This window comes from Kogia breviceps, chromosome 1, assembly GCF_026419965.1.
Source record: "Kogia breviceps isolate mKogBre1 chromosome 1, mKogBre1 haplotype 1, whole genome shotgun sequence".
NCBI lineage: Eukaryota > Metazoa > Chordata > Mammalia > Artiodactyla > Physeteridae > Kogia > Kogia breviceps.
Window position 1 is genome coordinate 100,825,282 of NC_081310.1, and position 25,840 is coordinate 100,851,121.

The following is a 25,840-nucleotide window of genomic DNA, read 5'->3' on the forward strand; positions in this document are numbered from 1 at the left end:
TTTCTTTAGTGGTATGCTTAGTTAGATTCATTTCTCTTTCTCTTTTATGTACTCATTATAGATTTTTGTAGTTACCATGAGGCTTACATATAAAAACTTATACTGTAACAATTCATTTTAAGTTGATAACAACTTAAGTTGATCCCATTCTAAAGCCCAACATTTTTACCCTCCCCTCCACATTTTATGTTTTTGATGCCACATTTTACATCTTTTCCTCTGTGTATCCTTTAACAAATTATTGTAATCAGTTATTTTTACTACTTTTGTCTTTTAACCTTCCTACTAGGTTTTTTTTTTTTTTTTTTAGTGGTATGCGGGCCTCTCACTGTTGTGGCCTCTCCCATTGTGGAGCACAGGCTCCAGACATGCAGGCTCAGCAGCCATGGCTCACAGGCCCAGCTGCTCCGCGGCATGTGGGATCCTCCCGGATCGGGGCACGAACCCATGTCCCCTGCATCAGCTGGTGGATTCTCAACCACTGCACCACCTGGGAAGCCCTCCTACTAGTTTTATAAGAGTTAATCTACTACCTTTACTATATATTTACTTTTCCAGAGATATTTATTCTTTCACATGTTGCTAATTAGCACCCTTCCTTTTCAGCTTAAAGGAGTCCCTTTAACATTTCTTATAAGGCCAGTTTAGTGATGATGAACTCCTTTAGCTTTTGCTTGTGGAAAACACTTTCTCTCTCCTTCAAGTCTGAATAGTAACTTTGCCAGAGAGGACTTTTGGCTGGAAGTTTTTTTGTTTTGTTTTGTTTTCTTGTAGCACTTTGAATATATTGTTCTACTCCCTTCTAGCCTGCAAAGTTTGTGCTGAAAACTCTGCTGATGGTCTTACAGGGGCTCCCTTGTACATGACAAGTTGTTTTTCTCTTGCTCCTTTTAATATTCTCTCCTTGTCCTTAGCCTTTGACATTTTAATTATAAAGTGTCTTGGTGTGGGTCTCTTTGGGTTCATCTTTTTTGGAACTCTCTGGGCTTCCTGGATCTGAATGACTATTTCCTTCCCCAAGTTAGGGAAGTTTTCAGCCATTATTTCTTCAAATAAGATTTCTGTCCCTTTCTCTCTTCTCCTTCTGGGAGGCCTATAATGTAAGTGTTAGTCTGTTTGATATTATCCTGTTAAGTCCTTTAAGCTATCTTCACATTTTTTAAATTCTTTTTTCTTTTTGCTACTCTGATTGAGTGAGTTCCATTGCCTTGTCTTTCAGTTGACTTACCCTTTCTTCTGCTTAATCTGGTTGATTGTTGAGCCCCTCTAGAGTATTTTTCAGTTAGTTACTGCATTCTTCAGCTCTGTGACTTCTATTTGGTACCTTCTTATATTTTCCATCTCTTTGTTGAAATTCTTGCCTGTTCCATCTATTCCTCCCCAGTTTGGGTGAGCAACTTTATGACCATTACTTTGAACTTCTATCACGTAAATTATTTATCTCCATTTCATTAAGTTTTTTTTTTCTGAAGTTTTATCTTGTTCTTTCATTTGTAACATATCCCTCTGTTTCTTCATTTTGCTTGACCCTCTGTGTTGGCTTCTATACAGTAAATGAAACAATCACTTCTCCCAGTCTTGAAGGAGTGGCTTGATGTAGGAGATGAAACTTTTTGTTCAGCCCTACCCCAGCTCTAGTTGTCCCTCAAACCTCTGCGTTTGTCCAAGCAACCTATTATATTTTTAATAGCTCCTGGTAGTTGAGTATGTACCAAGACCTGTCAGTGTCTCAAAGGGGAGGATAGCAGCACCTAGATGGCAGATGACTGGAAGCCAGACCCTTGGGCAGCAGCTTTTATAAGTATGCAAATGTATACAGTCCTAAGGGGCCACAAACATAAGTCTCACTGATCACCAGAGCCAGATGATCTGGAGGTGTCCCCTGGGTGGTGATCACAAAAATCCAGGCTCCAGACAAATGCATAAACTCCTTTCTGGGAGATACTGGTGAGCTGGAGTAGAGCAGTGTGAGAGTGCCAAGATGGCATCCACAGCCTGCGTTCCTTGAGAGCAGCTCTGTAGGCCACTAAATATGTGCCAAACCTGAAGCCTTCCCCTCAGTCCAAAGCTCCAGGACAAGCAAAGTAGCCCCTCACAGAAAGATTGGTGTGTATTCCTGAGTCCACTGTCTGTGCAGTGCCCTGTGGATGGCAGCTTGCCAAGAACCATCCTTCTGATTGCCACAGTCCATGGAACCCAGGAACCCAAGCTACTCCAGCCTCAGAGTCAGGCAATCAAGGGATGTCCTCTGGATGTCAGCTGCAAAAATCAGGTGCCACATGCATGTAAAGATCCCTTCCAGGAGACATTGACGCTTTGGAGCATGGCAAAGGGAGAGCACAAAGATAGTGCTCACACTCCGAGGATTGGAAAGGGTTACAGTTAACCCCGAGATGCATGTTTAATTAGAAGCCTATCCCTTAGGCCACAATCATGAGGATTAGCTAATAGGCCTTCTTCACAGAAAGACTTAGCTCCTGAGTCTGTTGCCTCTTACTGTGTCCTGGTGGTGATAGCTGTTTAAGAACTCTTTCTTCATTGATTACAGTCCTGTGGGATTCACTAGCATAAGCCCCACTGGCCACCAGAGTCAGGGGATATAAAAGTGTCCCCTGGCAGCAGTCATAAAAACCAGGTCACCAGATAGGGGTATGAGCTCCTTTCTGGGTGACCTCAATTATTACAGTCCCAAGTGAACAGGAACACAAGCTCCCCTAGCTTTCAGAGCCAGGAGATGAAGAGGTATCTCCTTAGAGGCAGCCACAAAAATTAGGGTATGAGATATGTGTAAAGGCTTCTGTCCAGGAGACACTGGTGCTCTGGAGCAAGCAAAGGGAGAGCACAGAGATGGCGCCCTCCAGTCTCTGCCCACAGAGAGTGTGTTCCAGCAGGTTACCAGATGTGTGTGTTAAATTAGATGCCTGCCCTTCAGGCTAACACTTTAGTATAAGTAGGTGAGTCTCCTTCACTTTAAGTCTTGACTCAATCAGCTGCCTCTAAGCTGGGCCCTGGACAGGTGAGTCTGAGCACATACGCCCTTTAAGTGGCATTTCTTAGATTGCTACCATCTTGTAGGTCTCAGGATGTAAGCCCTGTTGGTTTTCAAAATTAGATGTTTTGGGGGCTCATATCTCAAGTGCATGTCTTTTTTTTTTTTTTTTTTTTTTTTTTTTGTGGTATGCGGGCCTCTCACTGTTGTGGCCTCTCCCGTTGCGGAGCACAGGCTCCGGACGCGCAGGCTCAGCAGCCATGGTTCACGGGCCTAGCAGCTCCGGGGCATGTGGGATCTTCCCGGACCGGGGCACGAACCCATGTCCCCTGCATCGGCAGGCGGACTCCCAACCACTGCGCCACCAGGGAAGCCCTCAAGTGCATGTCTTAAAAGTTGGGATGCCTGATGTGGGGTTTGAACACTTTGCTCCTCATGGAGAAGCTTTGGGTTCTGAGATCCCTCCTGGTTGTGGGTCACTGTGCCAAGAGTGGGGCTTATGGTGAGATTGTGTCCTAGACTCTCCTACCCACTTTGATGTGTTTTTCTTCTCCTTTGCCTGATGTGTAGTCATCACTCAGCTAGACTTTAGGTTTTTTTTAAAGAGGAAATTGTTCCAAATGTAGCTGTAGACTCACTTGTCTATGAGGGGAGGTGAGTTCAGGATCTCCCTACACTGCCATCTTCTGAAGAATTTGAACAGAGGGTTGACACCATCTGACCTAGGTTCTGAAAGGATCTCTCTGAACATAGTGTGGAAAACAGACTGGTAGGAGATGATGACAGAAGAAGGAGGCTTGTACTGGGAAGTTGGTGTAGAGTTGCTGACAAGGGATCAGATTCTGAATCTGTTTCTAAAGTTGAGCCAACAGCACTCCCTGATGGATTTTGGGGTCCTGGACTTAAGTTTCAAATGCGGGTTCTGAGAGTCCAAGTTGAAAGACCTTAGAAAGAATAATAGTTTTTTGAAAATTGAAGTATAGTTGATCTAGAACGTTGTATTTGTTTCTGGTGAACAGCAAAGTGATTCAGCTATATATGTGTGTGTACATACACACACACACACACACACACACACACACACATATATATATATATATACTTTTTTAGATTCTTTTCCATTATAGGTTATTATAAGATACTGAATATACTTATCTGTGCTTTACAGTAAGTCTTTGTTGTTTAGCTATTTTACACATAGTATTGTGTATATATTAACCCCAAACTCCTAATTTATCTCTCCCACCCCACCCTGTTATCATCTCTGGTAATCATAAGTTTGTTTTCTATGCCTGTAAGTCTATTTTTGTTTTGTAAATAAGTTCATTTGTACCATTTCTTTTTAGATTCTACACATAAGCAATATCATATGATATTTGTCTTTGTCTGACTTATTTCACTCAGTATGACAATCTCTAGGTCCATCCATGTCACTGCAAATGGCACTATTTTCTTCTTTTTTATGGCTGAGTATTATTCCACTGTATATATGTACCACATCTTCTTTATCCATTCATTTGTTGATGGACATGTAGGTTGCTTCCATGCCTTGGCTACTGTAAATCGTGCTGCTTTGAATATTGGGGTGCATGTATCTTTTCAAAGTATAGTTTTCTCCAGATATATGCCCAGGAATGGAATTGCCGGATTATATGGCAACTTTATTTTTAGTTTTTTAAGGAACCTCCATACTGTTTTCCATAGTGGCTATATAAATTTACATTCCCACCAACAGTGTAGGAGGGTTCCCTTTTCTCCACACCCTCTCCAGCATTTTTATTTATAGACTTTCTAATGATGGCCATTCTCACTGATACCTCATTGCAGTTTTGATTTTCATTTCTCTAATAATTAGCAATGTTGAGCATATTTTCATGTGCCTATTAGCCAACTGTATGTCTTCTTTGGATAAATGTCTATTTAGGTCTTCTGCCCATTTTTTGATTGGGTTGTTTGTTTCTTGTTATTGAGTTGTACGAGCTGTTTGTATGGTTTGGAAATTAATCCCTTGCCAGTTGCATTGTTTGTAAACATCTTCTCCCAGTCTGTAGGTTGTCTTTTTGTTTTGTTTATGGTTTCCTTTGCTGTGCAAAAGCTAATAAGTTTGATTAGGTCCCTTTTGTTTGTTTTTGCTTTTATTTCTTTTGCCTTGGGAGACTAATTTAAGAAAACATTGTTATGGTTTATATCAGAGAACGTTTTGCCTATATCCTTTTCTAGGAGTTTTATGGTATCATGTCTTATAATTAAGTCTTTAAGCCATTTTGAGTTTATTTTTGTGTATAGTGTGAGAGTGCATTCTAACTCTACTGATTTACATGTGGCTCTCCAGCTTTCCCAAAACTACTTGCTGAAGAGACTGTCTTTTCTCCATTGTATATTCTTGCCTCCTTTGTCAAAGACTAATTGGCTGTAAGTATGTAGTTTTATTTCTGGGTTCTCTATTCTGTTCCATTGATCCATATGTCTGTTTTTGCACCAGTACCATGCTGTTTTGATTACTGTAGCTTTGTGGTATTGTCTGAAGCCTGGGAGGGTTATGCTTCCAGCTTTGTTCTTTTTCCTCAGTATTGCTTTGGCAATTCTGAGTCTTTTATGGTTCCATATAAATTTTAGGATTATTTGTTCTAGTTCTGTGAAAAATATCATGGGTAATTTGATAGGGATCACATTAAATCTGTATACTGCTTTGGGAAGCATGGCTATTTTAGCAATATTAATTCTTCCAATCCAAAAGCATGGGATACTGGAATAAGATTTAAACTAGATGAAAAGGGGAGGCTGGGGATCTGAAGAACCTAATTACCTTTACCCTGTGGAGGGGGACACTTACCTGGAAACACCTGGTCAAGATACCAGGCAAGCAAGCCATACAGAGCAGCATCAATAAGCATCATCTTCATGGACATCAGAAAACTGAATTCATCCCCTTCCATGGGACTACTCCCAATATTGTTCCACTGTAGCCCCAGGCCTTGCTCTTCAAAGCGAGCCAGGTACTCAGTACCAAACCCAAATGCCACAGGAGACAGCAGGCTCTGCAGTGGGGCAAAAAGGGCATGAAAGATGAGCAGAGGGTCTTTTACCCAACCCAACAGAATCTACAACGTAGGGAGGAGGGCCAAAAGAGGATCCATGTTGTATCCAGGTGTAAGATCACCCCAGGGAGTGGGTAAGGCAGTCTTTCCACAGGAATATAATTCTGGGAATACCTTTCAGGCCTCAGGGACCCCCACCCAATACTCACTGGGCCACCTCTCACCTGTCCAATGGAACACAGTAGTATACAGGAGAAGACAAAACCACATAGCATAACACAGCAAAGGACCAAAAGTCTTCATGTTTATCTTCCTAACTTTCCCCCCTTCATCCTACCTCTTTCTTAAGATCTTACAGTTTTTGGTAGAACAAAGAAGCTTACTTGAGCTGCTTTGTGAGAATCCCATTAGAAGTGTCCATAAAAGTCATCAGTGTTCTAGGGCAAGCTAGAGGGCTAGGCAGGGGATGGTCTCATGACCTCCTGAACTCTGTCAGCCAAAAAGCCCTCAGGTTACATTGACTATCACCTTTTCCCATCTCCAGACTGGGGACAATCATTTTCTTAGGTTCTCCTTGGAGAGCCCAAGTAACTGAATAGGTGGCATACAGAAGGAAGTCTGAAGAGGAAGTTTCCCAGCCACATCCCCACAGGTGGTCCATGGCATGGCAGAAAGCACATAAGCACATGCAGAGGGATGAGTTATTTCCACTTGCTCTGCTGGGTGACCTACCTCTAGTTTGAAGGACCCACGGTGGTGTTCAGAGTGTCTCTCTGCAGAAGGAAGGGATTCTCTAGCTATATGTTCACAAAAACCATTAAAAAAATTCTCAGCCCAGCCCTGGTCCACAGAGCTTCCAGAACTATAGCTTCCTGGTAGACCCACACACAAGAAACTAGTTGTGGCTTCAAAGTACCAAGTGTCTATGCAGTATACCAAGATAGCCCAGCTCTGCCTACAGGCTGAGTCATAAGGATTTCTTGCCCTTTGTGATCATGTTGGAAAATTGGGTGCCATAAATGACGGCAATTAATTCTTATTTAACATGAGAAATAAAAGTCAGATGCCCTGGCACTAGCCAAATAAGCTTGAGTCGTGAGAACAAGTTTGACTTAGATTTTCCCCAATGAGAAACCGGTGGTAGTCCTTTCTCAACTGCAATGTACAAAGAAGTACGGATAGGGAGATTCTGGAGGAAAAGGAAATTTTCACCCTACAGGGCTTAGAAGCTATTTAGCCTGGTTAATGAGCGGGTGTAAATAGATCGTTTGAAAACAATTAGAGAAAAAGACAGTGTTGTTTGGGCATTGTGAAGAGGTCTCTCAGGCAATCCAGAATCAATTTCCAGAGACCTCTCTTGGCAAGAGGGCTTGACTGGCTCATTTCTGCACCCCTCTCTGAGTGCACTGGTAGAACATGACAAAGACACTGTAGAGCGGCTCCGATTAAAATTCTTTTGGAGAGAAACAAAATCTTTTAATTTACGGAAACATCTTTTTGGACAAAATAGTTAGGGGGCAAGCTCCCTCCCTTATGAATCTTCTCAAATGTTAGGAAAAAAAAACCTGAGTGAAATGGACCCAGTCGTTCTCCTCTTATGGATACACAAAGGGACGCATGAGCTGAACTGGTTTTCAATTACTTCCCAGGGGAAACTAATCAAGCAGATTTGGTGAGGAGGAACTCTTAGGTTGCTCAGGGTGAAGAATGCTCCCACTTTTGTACTGTGTCTTCAAACCTTGTGTTCCTTTGTGCCAAAAGGCAAAGTGGATCCCCTCAAAGGGTGAGCCGGTCCTCTCAGACTGCTACATACCCCTCAGATGGAACGCATCATATTCTAGGCGTAAGCCCAGGGTCCCTTACCACAGCCAGCTTCAGGTCGGCCGTCATTCGGTCCTGCCAAGCAAAGCAGAGAATGTGTGGCAGGTAGAGTGTGAAGTAGATGATACCACTACAGGCTGCTGCCAGGCTGGCCCTGGAGAAGAAGGTGCTGAGCAGGAAGCACTGCATGATTGTAGCAGTGGAGAAAGCCAACAGGAATAGGAAGAGGATGAATGGATTGCTATAATGCAGGATCCTTCCATGCTGAAATGAAAGAGACCACTTGAGTCAGTAATTTCCACCCACATCCAGGGGCACCACCCCTCTCAGGAGTGACCTCTGTGCTGTGATTCTGGGGCTTTCAGAAGCCCTCTGCCCCAAAGGGATCTCTCCCATCAGCCTGTTGTTGGTGTCCAAATTTCCACATTTAAGACTCAATGTGTTGAGTTCCTTTAATTCTAATTATGTCATTTTTCCCAAGGAGGGTAACATATTAAGCTACCTATCAGTACTGAGTAATTATTATGTGTTCACTAAGGAAATCCTTGGGAAGGGGATAGTGTGGAGAAATAAGCCTAGAGCAGGGGAGGAAGATCTGCAGAGGGGGTCTTGGAGCATCAGTAGCTCCTGGGATACACTGAGTAGATGAGGAGCAAAAGAGGGAGGTGGGAGACCATCCAACAAGCTTTAACATTTTGCCTGGGGCCTGGCCTGCTAACTTAATCATTTATATAGGGTTGGCCAAAAATTTCGTTCGGGTTTTTCCGAAACATCTTACGGAAAAACCCAAACGAAATTTTTGGCCAACCCAATACTTATATTCTGAGATTTGCCTCTCACATAGGTAAAAATATCAGTAGTTAATCCACATCACTTGGAAGTGGATTAATCCTCCAGACCCATAATATCATACAAATACATTTTGTAGAAACTGTGGGCACTATTCAGTATCTTTCATGTTAACTAGTGGGTCAGTCACTTTGGCTATGTAGAAAACAGGACCAAACTAGGTATTTTTAACACGTGACCTGCTGTCCAGTTACATTAGAGGATAAATTGAGATGTTCAAATTTATTAGGCCTTCTTGGTTCTCTTTTGCTATAGGCCTCCTATAGGATTTTTACCTATGATGTATCCTCCTATGAGGATTTTTACCCTTTGCACATAACTCCAAATTCATATAGATCATCCTGTTCTTTTCTTGGGAACGTAAAGTACAAACTGGTTCACCTCTTGAATGGTTCTGATTAATTGATAGTGGTGCCCTGAAGCACTGGGTTTCTCTCAGTAGAAAAGAGAGACCAAGTAGCAATATATATAATGGACATGTAAGAGTTGAGTAGAAAAAATGTGTCACTTATCTCCTGCTGCTACCATTTCTTCTTCATGCATGCTGTCATGCCTGCCAGGCACTGACAGAACAGATTGAAAAATGGAATAAAACAAATGGCAAAGGAGGTGGAAGAGAGCCATGCTTAACTAGAAGCAAACTTTGAGGAAATCTAAATAAAAGTCAAGGTTAAGACTCAGAGTTCCTGATTTTGTGTGAAAGCGCTCTCCACATTACCCTGGGAAGCTCACTCCTCATCCTTAATCACATGCAACTCAATAAAAGCAAGACCTTGACTGAACATGTGGTTTTGGCTGGAAGAACTTTAAGATGGTTATTGTTATTCTCAGAAGAATGAAATTAATTTCTTATCTCAGCTCAAAGCAAAGTCCTACAAACTTCTAGGCTATATAATTTCTCATTGACTTCAGGCAGATATGAAAGTCATTTGGCTGACCCAACAATTTCACTGGCCTTGTCTTCTTCTGATGACCACTTTTCTTTTTTGTTCTTAACAGCTTGAATAACAATGGAACCTTTCCATTGTCCCAGCTTCCAGGGGAAAGATGAGAGCATCATTCAAAGGAAAATCCTATTTTGTTGTGGAAAGCTCTGTTTCCGCCATCACTGGAAACTGGAACAATGTCCTGGTTCCCACAAGGAGAAACCCCTTTGTGCAAGAAACTCTTAGTAAACATTCTTTACCTCACGTCCTAAAAGCTTTGAAGTCCTAATGTCCATTCTTAGGAAGGCAAATCTCAATGCCACTTATTAGCAACAAGTCTCAGGGCCATTGCAAGATGTCGTGCATGTTTATGAGTTTTGCATAAGTCAGTTGCTCATGCATTTTGACTCCTTTAATTCTGAGGACACAAAATGTCTTAGTAGTGGGGAAAGGAGTAGACTGAAAGATGGGAAGGAACAAGGGACCCCTAGAGGAAGACAAGTTTCTCAGCTTCTCCCCTCATATCTGGAACTCTGGGACCCTTTGTGTATTTAAAGCTACATTTGGGTCTGGTCAGATTGAGCAGACTGACCTCTACATCAGCATTGGTTTTGATAGGGCTCTAGCACAGGGTTGGGCTAAGACCACAGTTCACTGAATCTCAGTGCAACACTTAAACTAAAACCATTCAGACTTAGTACATTTTACTGCAAAGAGAAGGGGCAGGATTTGGTTTAACTGGATATGTGTTGGTTGGGCAGGATGTGTGATGGAACATTCTTGGATCAGGTAGGCACCAGGTATCATCCAGCATAACAAGGGACACAGCCAGAATCTGTGCATCAGCACATATATTGCTTAGTGCAAGGAACTCTTAATATCATTATGGTAAAGAGGCAGAACAAGCTTGATGACACTATATCAGAAGATTGCAAAGCTTGAAGTCTAAGGCTTCTACTAAATCCCATCAAATAAATATAAAAAGTTACCTAAATTTATGTCCCATCATTCAACAAGTACAAAAAATCATCTACTGTGGAGGAGTTAAACATGAAGCACAGCAGTGTGTTATGAAATAATGTTTTATTTACAAGTCTAACTTGCAAGGGAGCTGCAAGTTTGCAGAGGATGGACCTATGCATGCTATCTGCGCCTATAAAATTCCTGTCACTGAGAAAGGATGGACTCCAAATTCCACCCTTTAAAACAGAGAGGTCTTAGAGATTTTGTAGGCAGCAGGATGTTCTTTGGTCAAGCCATGAATGGTGTGACCATGATGGTAATTAATAAACATTCCAGATCTCTTCTCCTAATACACTGAAAAGGCTCTCCACATTCCCACCCCAGATGGTGGTCGGGACAGTAATCCCAAGAAAACACTCCTTGGATTCATTTCTTCTGTATTTGAAAAGAGAGAACGCTTTGCATATACAATCTCCCTGTGCTGGGCTCTGCTAACAGCAGCTTTTCCAGATAGTCCACGTAATGGGGTTGGATAATCTATGTAGACTGTGGTTCCGCAGGCAGGAAGTGGGAGCAGGGAAGGTGCTGTGATGCGGTGGCGTTTTGGGGAAGACTCTGTCTCGCTGAGTGTCTTCCACCTTGGCTGAGATGGCCAGACAGCTACATGTCATGCTATCTTTGGTGGCTAGATGACTAATCTAGGCACAAGTTCATTAACAGGAAGAAAAGTGGGAGGAATAAAATTATTCAAGGTTTTTTGAACCTTCTCCATCTGGCTTACCATGATGAATATTGTCAGGAGACAGATGCTCATCGACATGATAGAGAAGCTGTCCAGGAACCAGGTACACCAAATCACTGTGTTGGAGACACCCTGATTTTTCAAGGTCTCCTTCAGTCTCAACTCCTTCTCCAAGACGATGCTCTTTACGGTCATGGAGACAGAGTAGATCCAGGCCAGCACCATGAAGATAGGGAAACAGCGGTTCAGGATGATCATAAAACTAAAGCAAGAGGAGAGAAGCAGAATAGTAGATTGCCTTGTACCTGGTGGAGGTGGAGTAAATGTTTGTTGAATGAATATGTTGAGAACAAAGCCCAGGTGGAGGGAAAGGCAGAAAAATCTCCACTGGGCACTCAATGGACTTGACTCTTTTACTACATTGCACTTTGCCCCAAAGGATTACTTTTTCTTTAGAGCAAGGCTGTAGCCTTTTGGTTAGCCCAGATGAAAACTCTGTGAGTAAAATGTGTAAATAAAATTGTACTATGTATGTTACACAGTATAGATGTTCTTTATAAGATCTCAGGCAGCTTTTTGGTTAGTCCAGATGAGTGCTCTGTAAGTGAAATGTGTAAATAAAATCATACTATGTATGTTACATAGTACAGAGCTTCTTGTAAGATCTCCCAGGAAAGGTTTGCAGACTTGATGATATGGGATGTGACTGGAATAGGTAGATACATGCTAACTGACACTGAAGTCCAAGAAGGTGGACAAAGGGAACTGGTGGTGGTGAGATCAATAACTGGGCTCCCCAAGGGGTCAGCCAGTGAAGCACTGTCTATCCAGGAGGATCAAACCCGTTATACAGGAAGAGGCACAAAATAACTAATCAGTATGGCACTTTCAGAAGGCAACTGACCCAGCAACAAATCAATCAGTGATTCAATAGTTATTGACTCCACCAGCCACTTACTGGTGGAGTACATCCATGGATATTCATTCCAGCAAGCAGGGCAGAGTTGATATTCTGGAGTTACTCTACTGTAAACTTCACATATGTTTTCCCTGTGCTTGATGTGCTAGTAAAAGCCCTTGAGATTATTCTTTCTTTCTTTTTTTTTTTTTTTTTTTTTTTTTTTTTTTTTTGCGGTACACGGCACTCTCACTGTTGTGGCCTCTCCCGTTGCGGGACACAGGGTCCGGACGCGCAGGCTCAGCGGCCGCGGCATGTGGGGTCTTCCCGGACCGAGGCACGGACCTGTGTCCCCTGCATCGGCAGGCGGACGCTCAACCACTGCGCCACCAGGGAAGCCCGAGATGATTATTTCTGGAAAACTGTTTGGTGTCACAGGAAGGGCCAACGTGGGAGGGTTTCACTCGAGATGGCCGTAGGGAGAGAACCATAAATTCATAACGCCTGCCCTTCTGGGACCTGCCACCAGAGGGCTCTCCCACATTGAGTGGCCAGAATCCTTACTGCCTCCTCACTGTTTACCCCACTTCCTTGCCGGTTACTCCTATTCTGATCTTAGAAGTAGAGCTGGGCTTTTGCCCTGGCTCCATTTCCCATCTCTGCCTATTGTCCAAACTTAAACTGACTGCAGAACACCCCCTGTTATCTCTTTCAGTCTTCTGTAGAGCTGAAGGAGAACTGATTGGACTGAGGTGTTACACCCACACTGGGATTTATTTTACTACCTTGCCAGCTGGCAATTTGACTCTGCCTTTTACAGGCTGTGCACGTTTAATAACTCCCTGATCCCCGCAAACCCACACGTACACTATGGTGAACTTCCCAGTTTTCTTCTAGGAGTCGAATCCCTAAGCCACTGCAGATCTCTGCTGCTGTCCTTGGGAGCATTTCTGCCCCCATCCACCATAGTAAATGAGCCCTCCCAGCCCCTTCTCCCTCTTTGTCCCTCCCTCTACCACCCCCCAAATGCATGTTCAGAAAATAGCGCGCTACTTGCTTAGTTTGCTACCGGCCAGCAAATGTACAGGCCTGGGGATGGGGGTGGGCAGGCAGGGAGGGCCCAAGTTCATCCAACACATCCCTCTACCTTTCCATTAAGCATACATCATGAGAATGTTAATTAGGGATGGAGCTGCATTATTCCAAGGCTCCTAGGAACCAGACCTACTTGTGATGCAGAGTCCTAATTTGCTGTTTTGGCAGTCACTGGGCAAACACTCTGACCTGAACCCTTCCACATACCAAACATACTACGTAGTGGAAATTTTAAAAGCCTTTGTCCCCTCCCCCAACCTCACTTCCCCTGCTTTAATTTTCACCTTCCCTTTTCCTCCCACAACACCAGCTCCTTTTTCCCATTTGTCCATGTGACCCTGCCCGGAATTGAGGAGAAGCTGGCTTCTCAATCAGAGCTCCATTCTCCCTGAGCCGGCCCCAGGCCCCGGGTTTTTTTCCTCCAAAGAGATTGAAGCCTGGGGAGCACCTCCACCTCATCCCATCCCAGCAACCTGATCAGCTTGTCCTGGAGGGGGACTGGGACCTCAGACTCACGAGTCATCCACGAAGCAGGGGTAAGGCATCTGCTGGAGGTAGATTCCAACTGGAACCTCAGCCTGGGCCTGACTCCTTGTGATCCCCTGTTCAACCATGTCCTGCAGATAGGCAAAACCGCCCCAGATGTATCGGAAGTCTTCCACAGGATCAGCTCTGGGGCCAGAATCCCAATACCTAAGAAGAAACCGGAGACAGAGACAAAGGATGGGAATGGGAATGGACAGCTCACTCACTGGTCATAAGCACGAGGGGACTCCATCCATATTCACGCTCCTGAAACTTGCCCCTGAACTTTTGCACACTACCTGATTCTATTTCCCAGTCCACAGGTTAAATCTCAATTATGAACATTAGCCACAGCACGATTTGTAATTGCTTTCATTCAAGTCCTCTAATTTGAGCTTTACAAAATATCTTACTTCCTCTGATTTAACTTAATTTAATTGATTTACAGGCTGAGTCCAGTCTCAATCAATCCCCTACTCTGTACCAAACGTAATTTCCCAGTGACTTTGGTGAAACCTCATTTGCAGAATCTCTGTGGGAAGAAAACTCAATACCTAGAGGTTTTCGTCTCCAAATTGCGCAAAGGCCAGTCAGGGACAAGTTCTGAGTTGAGGGGGTAAAGACAGGGTAGCTGAGCTCTCCTGGTCCCACCAACTAGCAGGATCTACTGTCTAGCTTAGTTCTTTGATACCAAAGTGCTTGTGTGCCTTTCTGAGTAACCTTTCTGCCCCTGAAGGAGATGGGTGGCCTGAGCCCATAGGAGCCCCCTCTCCTTGCCTCATACATCACTGGGGATGCCCAGGTCCTTCTGAGATCTCCTGAAACGTCACCTGTCTTTGATCTTATTGGTTTTCTCCACCACATCTATGTCCATTCGGATCTTGTACTTCACATGGGGTGGTAGGGAGCTGGTCCAGGGATACATGTCAGGAAATACCACACCAGCCCAGAACCTGTTTTCCTCCAGCAGCGACAGGGCTCGTTGGGTGAGTTGAAATTCATCATCGTAGCTTTCAAACTTATCCAGGATCAAGCACTGTGGATAATCACAAAGGTTGAGAGAGTTTGAGGAGCACCACCTGCAAAGACTCAACTGCAAAAAAATGGCAGAGGATCAGGGCTGCTGCCCCAGGGGATGGGTCAAAATCAAGGAGACCTATAAACTTACTGTTTGCTTAACTCCAGGGTCTGGTGTCAAGTTTTCAATGTGTCTAAATTTGGGGGTGAAAAGGGACTTAGGAACGCTGACTTGCTCTCATCCCTGCAGATTTAGTGAGGACCGCACTATCGGGCTGTCCAAGTATGCAAGTCGTCAAAATGACAAAAATACTCCCAGCTCTCACTCCCCAGCATGGGGAGTCGAGGGAGTGGGGTCACATCAGATACAAGCTGCTTTGAAGATCAGAAAGACTGCAGAGAAACAGTCCCAGCGGTAAACCTTCCTGCCTCTCTGCAAACACACAAGGATGGCCAGCTGAGGCAAGAACAAGGAGGAAGAAAGAAAATAACAGAAAGCCAAAGGGATTTCATCAGGGAACTCATTTCCAGTTACAATTTTATGACAGGTAATAAGGATGGAGGAGGAATTTCCTAACATGTCTTTTTTTTTTTTCTCCCCCCGAAGAGAAAAAAATCATTACCCAGAAAAGAGCAAAACAAAGAATTTCTTTTAATTTGAATATTGGGAGTTGTCCACTTTTACAGATTTGTTAAAGCGTTGTATTTGTACTTGGATGTGTTTTATCCTTAACCTCCTGTTTCTATAATACAGTGGGGTTATTGTGCGATGTTTCTTAGAATGTAACTCACAAGAGGTCAGCTGGCCTTGTCTTGATTAATCTGTTCATGGAATACTTACTGAGAGCCTGCAATGTGCCAGAGCCTGCTTGGCTCCCGGGATACAAGGAGGAAAGATAAAATCTCTCACTGAAAGAAACTCCAGACCTAATGAGGGAGAGGGTTGGAGTAAACTAACAATCAGAATGCAGAATGATCAGGTTCTGGTGAAAGCAAGCCTAGGGTAGTCTAGCAGCCCAGTGGAGGGATGAGGCTAAGTCTACCCAGGTGTGTGTGTGGGGCGGTGTCCCAGAGGGCTGCCTGGAGGAAAAGACTCCTGAGCAGGATGAGAATAAGCAAGAATTAGCCAAGGGAAGAAAGCAGGGGAAAGGTCAGCTCAGGCACAGGGAATAGCTCGCAGGGTTTCTGGAGACCTGCAAGAATAGAATAGTGGTTCCCTTCCTTGGCTGTGCTTTAGAAACACCACGGAGCTTTAAAAAGACAACTAGGGCTTCCCTGGTTGCGCAGTGGTTGAGAGTCCGCCTGCCGATGCAGGGGACACGGGTTCGTGCCCCGGTCCGGGAAGATCCCACATGCCGCGGAGCGGCTGGGCCCATGAGCCATGGCCGCTGAGCCTGCGCGTCCGGAGCCTGTGCTCCGCAATGGGAGAGGCCACAACAGTGAGAGGCCCGCGTACCAAAAAAAAAAAAAAAACCTCAAGTCCCACCCCAAACAATGAAATCAGATTCTCAAGAGGCAGGGCCAAGGCATCAGCATTTTGTCAAACACTCCCCAGCTTTTGCCAATGTACAGAGAAGAACGTAGGTGAGCAGAGGTGAGAGGTAAGAGATGTGTACTAAGAAGGCAGGTGGGGACCAGGTCAGTTGCCCTGCTGAGTTTGCAGGGTGACCGGCCAACTGAGAGGTTTCATGGGATGCAGGGCTTTCCATGCTAAAATCAGGAGTTTCCTGGCAAACCCTAATAAGCCACAAGAAACCACTGTAGGGTTTTAAGCAGAGGCATGACATATGAGATCAGACCATGTTTCTGAAAGATCACTGGTGGTGGGAAGGGGAGCAGGAAGCCTGGTTAGAAGGCTGTTGATGTAACACAGGCTTAAAGGAACACATTAACTCTCCCACAGAGCCTGTGAGTTACCTGGAATCCTCATTTTATTGAAGAGGAGACCCACCAGAGGTCACGCAGCTAGATGGTGGCAGAGCCTGCATTCTCTCCCCATTTTTCAACTCCAGGCCCAGACTTCTTCCCACACCAGGAGCCACAGGCTCTCCATGTGCTCATGACTGTCTTGCAAAGTAAGAGAGCACAGCTATTACTTATCTCTCTCTCTATTTAAAAATAATCTGTCTCTCTTCTTTTAAATCAGTTTGTCGAGTTTAGGACTGCATATATAGAGTTTTAGTATTGACAAATAGAGTGAACTTGAAATTAAATTTCTAAAGTAATCATGAAAGTTCTTGGGGAGATGGAAATTCTCTGCAGTTTCTTTTAGCTATGACACACACACACACACACACACACACACACACACACACACACACACACAGAGTATTCTACCAATTCCCTCATAGCATCACAGGGCACTTGGACAGACGGAGTCATAGAGAGGTCTTATATGGTCTTATATGGTCTGATATGCTTGCTTACTGATGAGGAAACTGGCATCCTAAGGCCTTGCCCCAGGTCAATATTTAAGTCAGAAGCAGAATATGAATCCATGTTTTCAGGTGTCAAGCCTGAAGAGTGCTGCTGTTCCTTCATATTGCTCTAAGAGTAAGCCATACTCCAACTACGAAGTCGGAGCAACAGAATTCCTGAACAAGATCTCTTGCCCCTGTCCAGTAGAACTTTCTGCAATGATGGAAACGTTCTATTTCTGCCCTATCCAACATGGTAGCCAGTAAACACATATGGCTATTGAGTACTTGAAATGTAGCTAGTGCATCTGAGGCACTGATTTTTTCACTTTAATTTATTTAAATTTAAATAGCGATATGTGGTTACTGCATTGGTTAGCACAGCTCTAGAGACAGTAATTTCCCGGAGGTCAGGGGCCATGTCTTATTCATTAGGTCTCTGGAACAGTATTTCCTCATGAAAGGGACTCAATAAGTGTCTACTGAATTGAATTAATTCAAATTTAGAAGTCCAAAATGCTGCAAGAAATATAACTTTACTACTGTGTGTTTTGAACATAATCCTGTGCATCCGAAATCAGATGGTAAACTAGGAGAAATTAGTGAAAGATGAATTTTTGATATAATGTTAATAAGAGTATAACTCTCAGTGAAGCAAAAAAGCTAATAAAAACAAACACATTTTAATAATGTGACTTTCCGAGCAATCTAGCCCATTCTCTTTGAACTCTCCTTTCATGTCTTAAAGGGAAATCTATACTGGAATAAGCGCTGATGTTTTCAGTGATATCGCTGAGTCCTGCAATGACGTGGGCTCCATCCTGGCTCTTTTATCAGGCAGCTGATTCACAGTCATGTTTCCTGCTGCATCCCCCTAGACTGGTACCCTGATACTCTCTGGAAAAACAAAACCAAAAGGTTCTCAAACACTCATTTTTACCCTGAAACATCTGACCCATTTTCAAAGTTGAATTATCATCCTTGGAAAGATGGTACAGGGTAGTGTTTGAATGCCATGCCCACTGTGCTGTTTCCTAACTGTGTGGCCTCTCTTTCCCTATCTGCAAACTGGAGATACACCTACCTCATAGGTGTGCTCTAAGGATCACATGAACTTGTTTGGGAAGGGCCAGCCAGTGCTGCCTGGTAAGAATAAAAGTTGATGCTTACTGCAGGCTCACGATATGACCAAAACTGGTCCAAAGGCTTTGCTTATATTAACCCCTGAATCATCACAACCACTTTATGATTATCACTCCAAGCTCTCTTAAGAGGCGTGATGAGCAAATTTCCCCTGGAGAGAGCCTGTGTTTTAACCATGTACGATAGTAAACTATTTCACAAGTAATAAGGACTCGATGAATACCATTTTTATTACTGTTTTTGCAAAATATCTTGAAAATCAAAAGAGTCTAGTGGCTTTTAAGCCCCTGCCAGGTTACCTTTCATTTATGACAGCTGTTTGTCTGGGGAAGAAGGCAGTTATTTTTTAAAAACAATATGGCTGGGAACATAACCCATCCCAAGCTGATCTATAGCAACTCATCTAGTTAGAACAATGCTATGGACAGAAGCCAAAGCTCTGTGGCCACCTGGGCAATGGAGGGTGGCAGTGGGGTGGGTCCTAAGCCACTGGTGTTCACTAGCTTGCTCATTGGCCATTAGGTGAAAGTCAGACAACCCTACCAGAGGAAGGTCTTATGAAGCTAATCCAGAACATCTTCCTGAGGTCAAGGCAGAGCAATTGCAGATTTGGACATGAGTCAGAAGTCCCTGGGTCATCCACTGAGGTATGACTCATGATGTACCTTTGCATTCTCATGGGGAGGCCACCTGCCTAACAGCAAATGACCTCGTTCCCTTTTGGTACTTGCTCTGGTCCCTGAAGTTAAGATCTTGGCTAACGAGCATGTATATTGATGAGAGTGTACATACATGAGTGTGTTTGGGAGGCAATGATGAATGACTAAACCCTTAACCAAGGTTATGGATTTTGACATATCTGGTGTGGTCTGATTAGCTTGTAAGTTTACACATAGTAGGTTCTAGTGAGACTGAAGCCACAGAGTCTGTTTATAAAAGCTATTTAGTTCTACACAGAGAGAAACTGTGTGACCATGGATGTTAGGGAAGAATACTGTAGGTAGGTAAGTAATGGCTAGTGTAAGAGGCTCAGCATAAAAATAGCACCAGTACTGGGAAAAAAATTCAAAGGGCATCTTCACTGATTAAAAATTCATTGTCTCACGGCTGGCTTCAGAGGCAGATTCTGGGCAAATTTTGCAAGCAGAATTCAGAATCTCAAAGAGAATTGTTATAATGCCCTGTGATAGCCAAGGGCAGTAAAGCAAGAGAAGAGGTTTCCTTGTTTCCTTCTGTTCCCAACTACTGTGGCCAAAATCTGGATGGCAGGACCACTGGCATTTGAAGCCCACACATATCCTACAGTTCCTTGTTTGTTGTTTTGCTGATACTCCCCAGGAACCAGAGTGCACCCTGGCGGAAGAGGTGTGGCTCTCTCCAGGGCAGGCAGCTGTGTTTAAGACCTCTGGAGAACGCAGTCACTTGTTTACACAGCTAAATCAAACACTACCTTGGGAGAAGAAGCTGCAGTAGCAGCAGGCTTCCTTCTTCAACTGTGACCTCTCCAGCTCTTAATTCAAATACATTAAGTAATAGATAAATCATCTATGGGAAAGGATGTCCAGTGGAGGCAAAGAGAGAAAGAACTCTTTTTCTGCTTGAACCTGATAATCAAAGGGGATTGGTACTCTGTGTTGACACAGTACTTTGACTAATACACCCAGGACATGTGAGGGGTGAGTCTTCAGGGATAAGAAAAGCACTACACCCTGAGAGACACTGCCTCTACAATCCTGCCTCTTACAAATTTGACTTCCACACTCAGGCTGAGAACAAAGCGGCTGATGAATGCCAACTGAGGTCTCAAGTGGTCCCGCTGGTGGACCTGGAGACACATGGGGTTCCTTCTGGAAAACGCCAATGGATGTGGGCAAACATCCCAGAATGAATTTCCTGGCATATCTAGACCATAACACTCAAGATTTGTTTCCCAACACATGGAAAAAGCCACTGGATAAAATAGTTTTGGGCTGTTTGAGTTGGTTGAGTTGGTGAGGTAAGGCCAAAGGCCTTGCCATACATTTTATCTAATACACCGGGCACTGTGAACAGACATCTGAAATGTTCAACCACAAAGAGTGAGGAAATGCACCATGACAGGAAAACAAAGGGATAGGAAATGCACAGCTGTTAAAAAATGTCCGTTTCTAAAATAAATAAATACAATAATGAAACAAATAAAAAGGTCAGGTTGGAGCATGAAGACTCACACTAGGACCAAAGCCACCAGGTGATGCTTCCTGTGTAGTTAGGTCCAAGGAAAGACAGAATAGCCTGTCTGACAACAGCAGGGGATTTTAGCTCTCAAAGCGTTCCTGTTTAACCATTCCAACAATTTTGGGAGGTGAGTGTTACCATATTCAAAATATTTAATAATCAGCATAGCTGGGCACTGACCATTGAAAGGACCTGCCAGTCACAAACACCCAGTCCAGCCACACTGGTGAACACTGCCCTAGCTGTAGCTTTACTTATCATCCTTATTTTTCAGGCAGGGGAACAGCGATATTGCCCGAAATCACAAAGCTGGTACATCATGGCAAGACTGGGGTTTCAGAAAGATCTCACTGGAGGCAGTCTGGGAGCTGAACAGAAGCAGTGAGAGACCAGAGGCCCAGAGACCAGCTAGGAGAGACGGTACAGGCCCTAGTAAACAGAGGCCATACATGGAGAGGGTGAGGAAGGGGGATTTCGGAGATAATTTGGAAGATATTTGACAGTCCTTGGAGGATTTGTGACGTTTTGACTTTGGACTTGTGTAACTTGTTTCTCCTCCATTAGATTGAATTCTAGCAGCTCCTTGAGATACCACTATCAAGGCCTTATTTAATGACAAGCTTATCTCTCTCAATAGAATGTGAGCTTCTAGGGGTCAGGGATTAATTGTATTTATTCAGAGGTAGGTATTTCAATTCATGCGAATATATGAATGACTGAATGAGCTCAAATCTCTTTGGTTTCCTACTCTAAACCTAGTTATTTCCAAGCAGAAAAGACTGAATCACAATAGTGTCTGTTATTCTGAATATAACAAAATAATTGCTGTCCCTATCCAACTCATTATGTAATTTATCCAAACAATACTGACTGAACCCCCTACTAATATGCCCCTCGTGGTACAAGAAAGAACTTCCTCTTCAGAGCCAGACAGGTCTGGATTAGAATTCTGGATCCACCTCTTATCTGCTGTGGTATGTTAGTCAAGTCAGTTTTTAATTCTATAAAACGATAACAATTATGCCTGCTGGGCAGGTAGTTAGGAGCGTTGCATGAGATGACATGTAAGAGTGCCCAACATAGTGGCTGGCTCACAGCAGGCTCAAACACAAGTTCCTTTCTTCTACCTACAACTCGAGCCGACGCCCCCTCCTCCCCAAACTGTGTTCTCCTTCCTCAGCCCAGTTCTATGTTTCTGAGAGACAGATGAGCCATAAAATAAGGTCATTGCCCATGAGTTGCTTATGATCCAGTTCATGGCTCTTAAAATAATATTGCTCTAATGGTGTCGACTTTTGTACCCTTCTGACCTTTCCCCTGACTTCTCCCTAGCCTCCCAATGCACATCTGGAGACAATGAATCAACAGAAGAAAGCACTAGGACAGATATTATGCAAATCCCTATACATCTGACTAAAGTAAATTACATGAGCAGTAGCTTTACCTTCCTGATCTTATTTTTATTTGGGCTAGCCTGAAAAATACGCTCCCTGAGCACATTCTGGTTGGGTGCACATTCTGGTTGGGTGGTGGTGGCATGTGGCCAGGACCATGCAAGGTACAGAGGAAAGGTGGTCCAAAAAAATCCCCCTACTGATAATTCATCAACAAGATAATCACCATGTAGATAATAAAGAGTTATGCACATATACTGAGTGTGGTGACAGCAGAGGTAAAAGCAGTTAATGAATACATGTTTTTTCAAGACTTAGGGAAAGGAAGTTGTAACTGGTTAAAGTACAATTTTATGCCTTGATCAGAGGTATTTTCATATTAAAGTTTGGCTGAATTCAGCTTTCTGATGCTAAATTTAAGACCTGAAATTCAAATATACTATGAAATTAAAATACACTGTGAATTCTAAATAGTATTCCATCTGTGCCAGGCCTAACCCTTCGCTAAACAAATAAATCAAAGGGGAGGGGTGTGGATATTTGTTTTAACTAAAGGGTTATCAGAGGAATTTTTCTAATTGTGCTTTTCTCAGAAGAAAAACATATGTGAATAAGACATATAAATTATGAATGTAAGAGTATACTCTTACATAGATAGATATTTACCTACATGAAGACTCATTTGCCCTCAGCCTCCTTAGATTTGGAGAAGAAGGTGATCAGAAGGCCTGTAGAGATGACTCTTCCCATGTGTTAGAGATGTGATGCTCCCAAAATGTCACCTTCACCCGTTTCCCTCGTTGACTGCCCACCTCTGACCAGGAAGTCTGTCTTTTATTCTTGATTTTTTTTTTTTTTTTCCCTGCTAAGGGCAGGGGATCAGGGGAAAGACTAAACATGGTTATGGGATGAATAAGGTTATTGAAGCCCTTATTGAGGAGGTGCTCCAAGGACAAAAAGAGTTCTGGAGCCACTGAACCACTGTCCACAGAAGGGCCAGAATGGCCCCAGAGACATCCTCCTGCACCTTCAGGAATGGACTGAAAGTCCTGATTCTAAGCCAATTCACAAGGTTAATATGAAGAGTGGCTTCACATCCTGGTTAATGCTTACACGAAGTGAGTCTGAGAAAAAGCTACATTCCTCACGTGGTCTGTGGTTCAAGGGTAGACATCCTTGTGGTTCATAGCAAGAGCTGCCATGCATCAAATGGCTCTACTATGTGCCCAGCCCTCTCCAATCTCATCCTCACAGCCACTTGGAAAGGGGGCACTAATAGCCCCACCTAAGAGATGGGGAATCGGGGGCAGAGAATTTATACACATGTTTAACTAGTCAATGGCACAAATGTATTGAGTGCCCTGCACACTTCACTCACTTTATCTTTAACAACAACTCTGTGAGGTCCGTTGTGTTATTATCTGGATTTTACAGATAAGAAAATTGAGCCTTAGCAGGTAAAGTGTCTTTCCCAGAGTGATGTAGCTCATGGGCAGAGATCCAGGCCCATTTATCCTCACTGGCAGGTGAGAAGGTTCCCCAAGCAGTGGCCTAACATGGCATACAATGACCAAGCAAGGCAGCTCCGGAGGAATGGGACGCTCTCCGGGATACTCAGTGGAATTTCCAGTAACTAAGGCCTCACCTCGAGCAGAAAGAAAGAGGACTTAGCCCTTCTATTAGGTGAAGAGAAAACTTACTGAATCACTCCCCTTTCCTGTAATGACAAAAGGTTTAAAAGTTTGATCTTAGTTCTTGGACCTTCTGTTGTTCAATACCACATCTGAGTGCGGCACTGACCTGAACTGCCATCATTTACATTTTAGAGTATTTTTGCTGAATTTTCCTGAAATGATTTTTTTTGTTTTTGGAATAGGCAGGGAAGTAGGCATCAAGGCTGGCCCAGAAGTTCTCAAAGCTCTTTAATGAAAGTCATATTACTGAAAAGGAGAGGCTCAGTCAAGCCTTGAACAGCCTATGAAGGAACATGCTTGCTGCCCTGTCCTGAAGAGGCCCTGAGAGCCATCCCGAAGAGGTTTTCATGCCCTATCTGTTACTGTGTAGTCCTCAGGATGAGAGCTGGGGAGTTTCCAAAGCTCCTCCAGACTTCCCAAAACACAAGGACAAAAGCAGAAAATTCCAGGACCAGTTGTAATGATTGGATTCTACCTCACCGCTTTTCAGACACCCCCCACCCACTCACCATCTTCTCCTTTCAGTTTATTCCCCATCACTTTCCTCCTTCCTCCCGCTCCCCTGCTCCCCGGGGCAGGAAGATCAGAAACCTCAGCATAATTACCTGCTGGGTTTCTGCCACCATCAAAACCCCTTTTAGGAACCCCTGGGGCAGGCCACTGACCTGGGGCAGTCTTGGCCTTTGCTTAGGAGCATTTCACTGGGCTAATGGGATTGCAAGGCCCCAGGGAAGTGTTGGTGGCTTATGTGAGATGCGATTAGCAGTTCTGTAATCCCTAGGGGAGCACCAGGAGTGGCTCAGTGGCTGGGCCTGATTTCACTAATTCCACTCTCCTCCTCCCAAACAGTATTCTTTGTTTGTTTGTATTTTACTAAAAAGTTAATATTTATTAAGTGCTTACTAAATGCCAGGCACTGTCTTAAGTGCTTTGCATGAATTAACTCAGTTAATTCTTATAACAAACCTATTAGGTAAGTATTATTAATATCCCCACTTTACAGATGCAGGAACTGAGGCACAACTAGCAGGGATTTGAACCCAGGTGGTCTGGCTCCAGAGACTGAATTCTTAATCATTTAATATATACTAAATATCTGTTGGATGCCTGGTGCTACATGAAGCACAAGCTACATGGAAAAAATGATCCTTCAAGAAAACAAGCCCTTTACATCACCATGCAAATGTCAAGTCAAACCTAAGACAAGAAGTATTCTTTATACTGATACATAGTACCTCACAAAAATATTGTGAGACCCACTGAACTCTATTCTGCAAGAATAAAGGAACAGAGTGCCTCCATCTGCACCCCATCCAAAAAATCCTGCCTATATTATAAGCACAGTGGTGGATGGTGGTAGGCATGGCCAGGGATGGGGACTTAGCTGGTAGAGGCACCGTGAGAAGAAGACGATGTCAACTGAGTAATTGTACAAGGGGACTCCAAGCTCCCGCAAATCTAACAGGTTTGTAAAAACACAGATTACCAGGCCTCTTCCCTGGGAATTCTGAGTCAGTTGATCTGGGTTTGTGTCCAGAAATCTGTTTTGTAAAAAGCACCCATGGTCATTCTTGTCTTCAGACAAGTTGGGAATCACTTTGTAATGACCTGAACTTTGCTCGTGCTGCTGCCACACCTGACCCCTTCTGAAAGGCCACCTAGAGAGCCTGTGCTGATATTTCCATGGTTCCGGAGAGGGAGCATCACACACTCCGGGGAAATTCTGGTGGCACCAAGGGCAGCAGGGAGTCTTTAAGAGCACAGTGGTGACAGCTGGTGCCGGGCTTTTTCTCACTAGTTAGTTATCTTCAGGACCAAGGAGTCTGGGGAGAGGGGCTTGCTCTTGGGGGCCACTGGCTTAATTCCCTCTCCTATTGCCCAGAGCATCTTCTACCTGCTAATGGTTCTATATGACATGAGGCCCAATGGCAGGTGTGATAAGACCTCAGGCGGAGATGTTCCTTGGAAGTTTGAGGTCGAGAATTCAAAAATAACTAGGATGGGCTCCTTGACTGATCACTCCAGCCTGCTGATCTGCCAGAGATGGACATGTTAACAGCTAACTTGAATCTAACTTGAATATGGTCTGAAAGAGATGTAAAGAGGGGGCCA

At 43.8% G+C, this 25,840-nt stretch overlaps 1 protein-coding gene across 1 annotated transcript in view; it reads right to left on the minus strand.

The window, feature by feature from the left end:
* The window catches only part of ABCA4 (ATP binding cassette subfamily A member 4), a 123,940-nt gene that overhangs the window by 60,377 nt on the left and 37,723 nt on the right, over positions 1 to 25,840 (minus strand). The window contains exons 12-16 of the mRNA XM_067025434.1: positions 14,677 to 14,882; positions 13,838 to 14,014; positions 11,368 to 11,590; positions 7,891 to 8,112; positions 5,823 to 6,027 (exon numbers count right to left, since the gene is read on the minus strand). Coding sequence (XP_066881535.1) covers positions 5,823 to 6,027; positions 7,891 to 8,112; positions 11,368 to 11,590; positions 13,838 to 14,014; positions 14,677 to 14,882 — 1,033 coding nt within the window. The remainder of the gene's footprint in view (positions 1 to 5,822; positions 6,028 to 7,890; positions 8,113 to 11,367; positions 11,591 to 13,837; positions 14,015 to 14,676; positions 14,883 to 25,840) is intronic.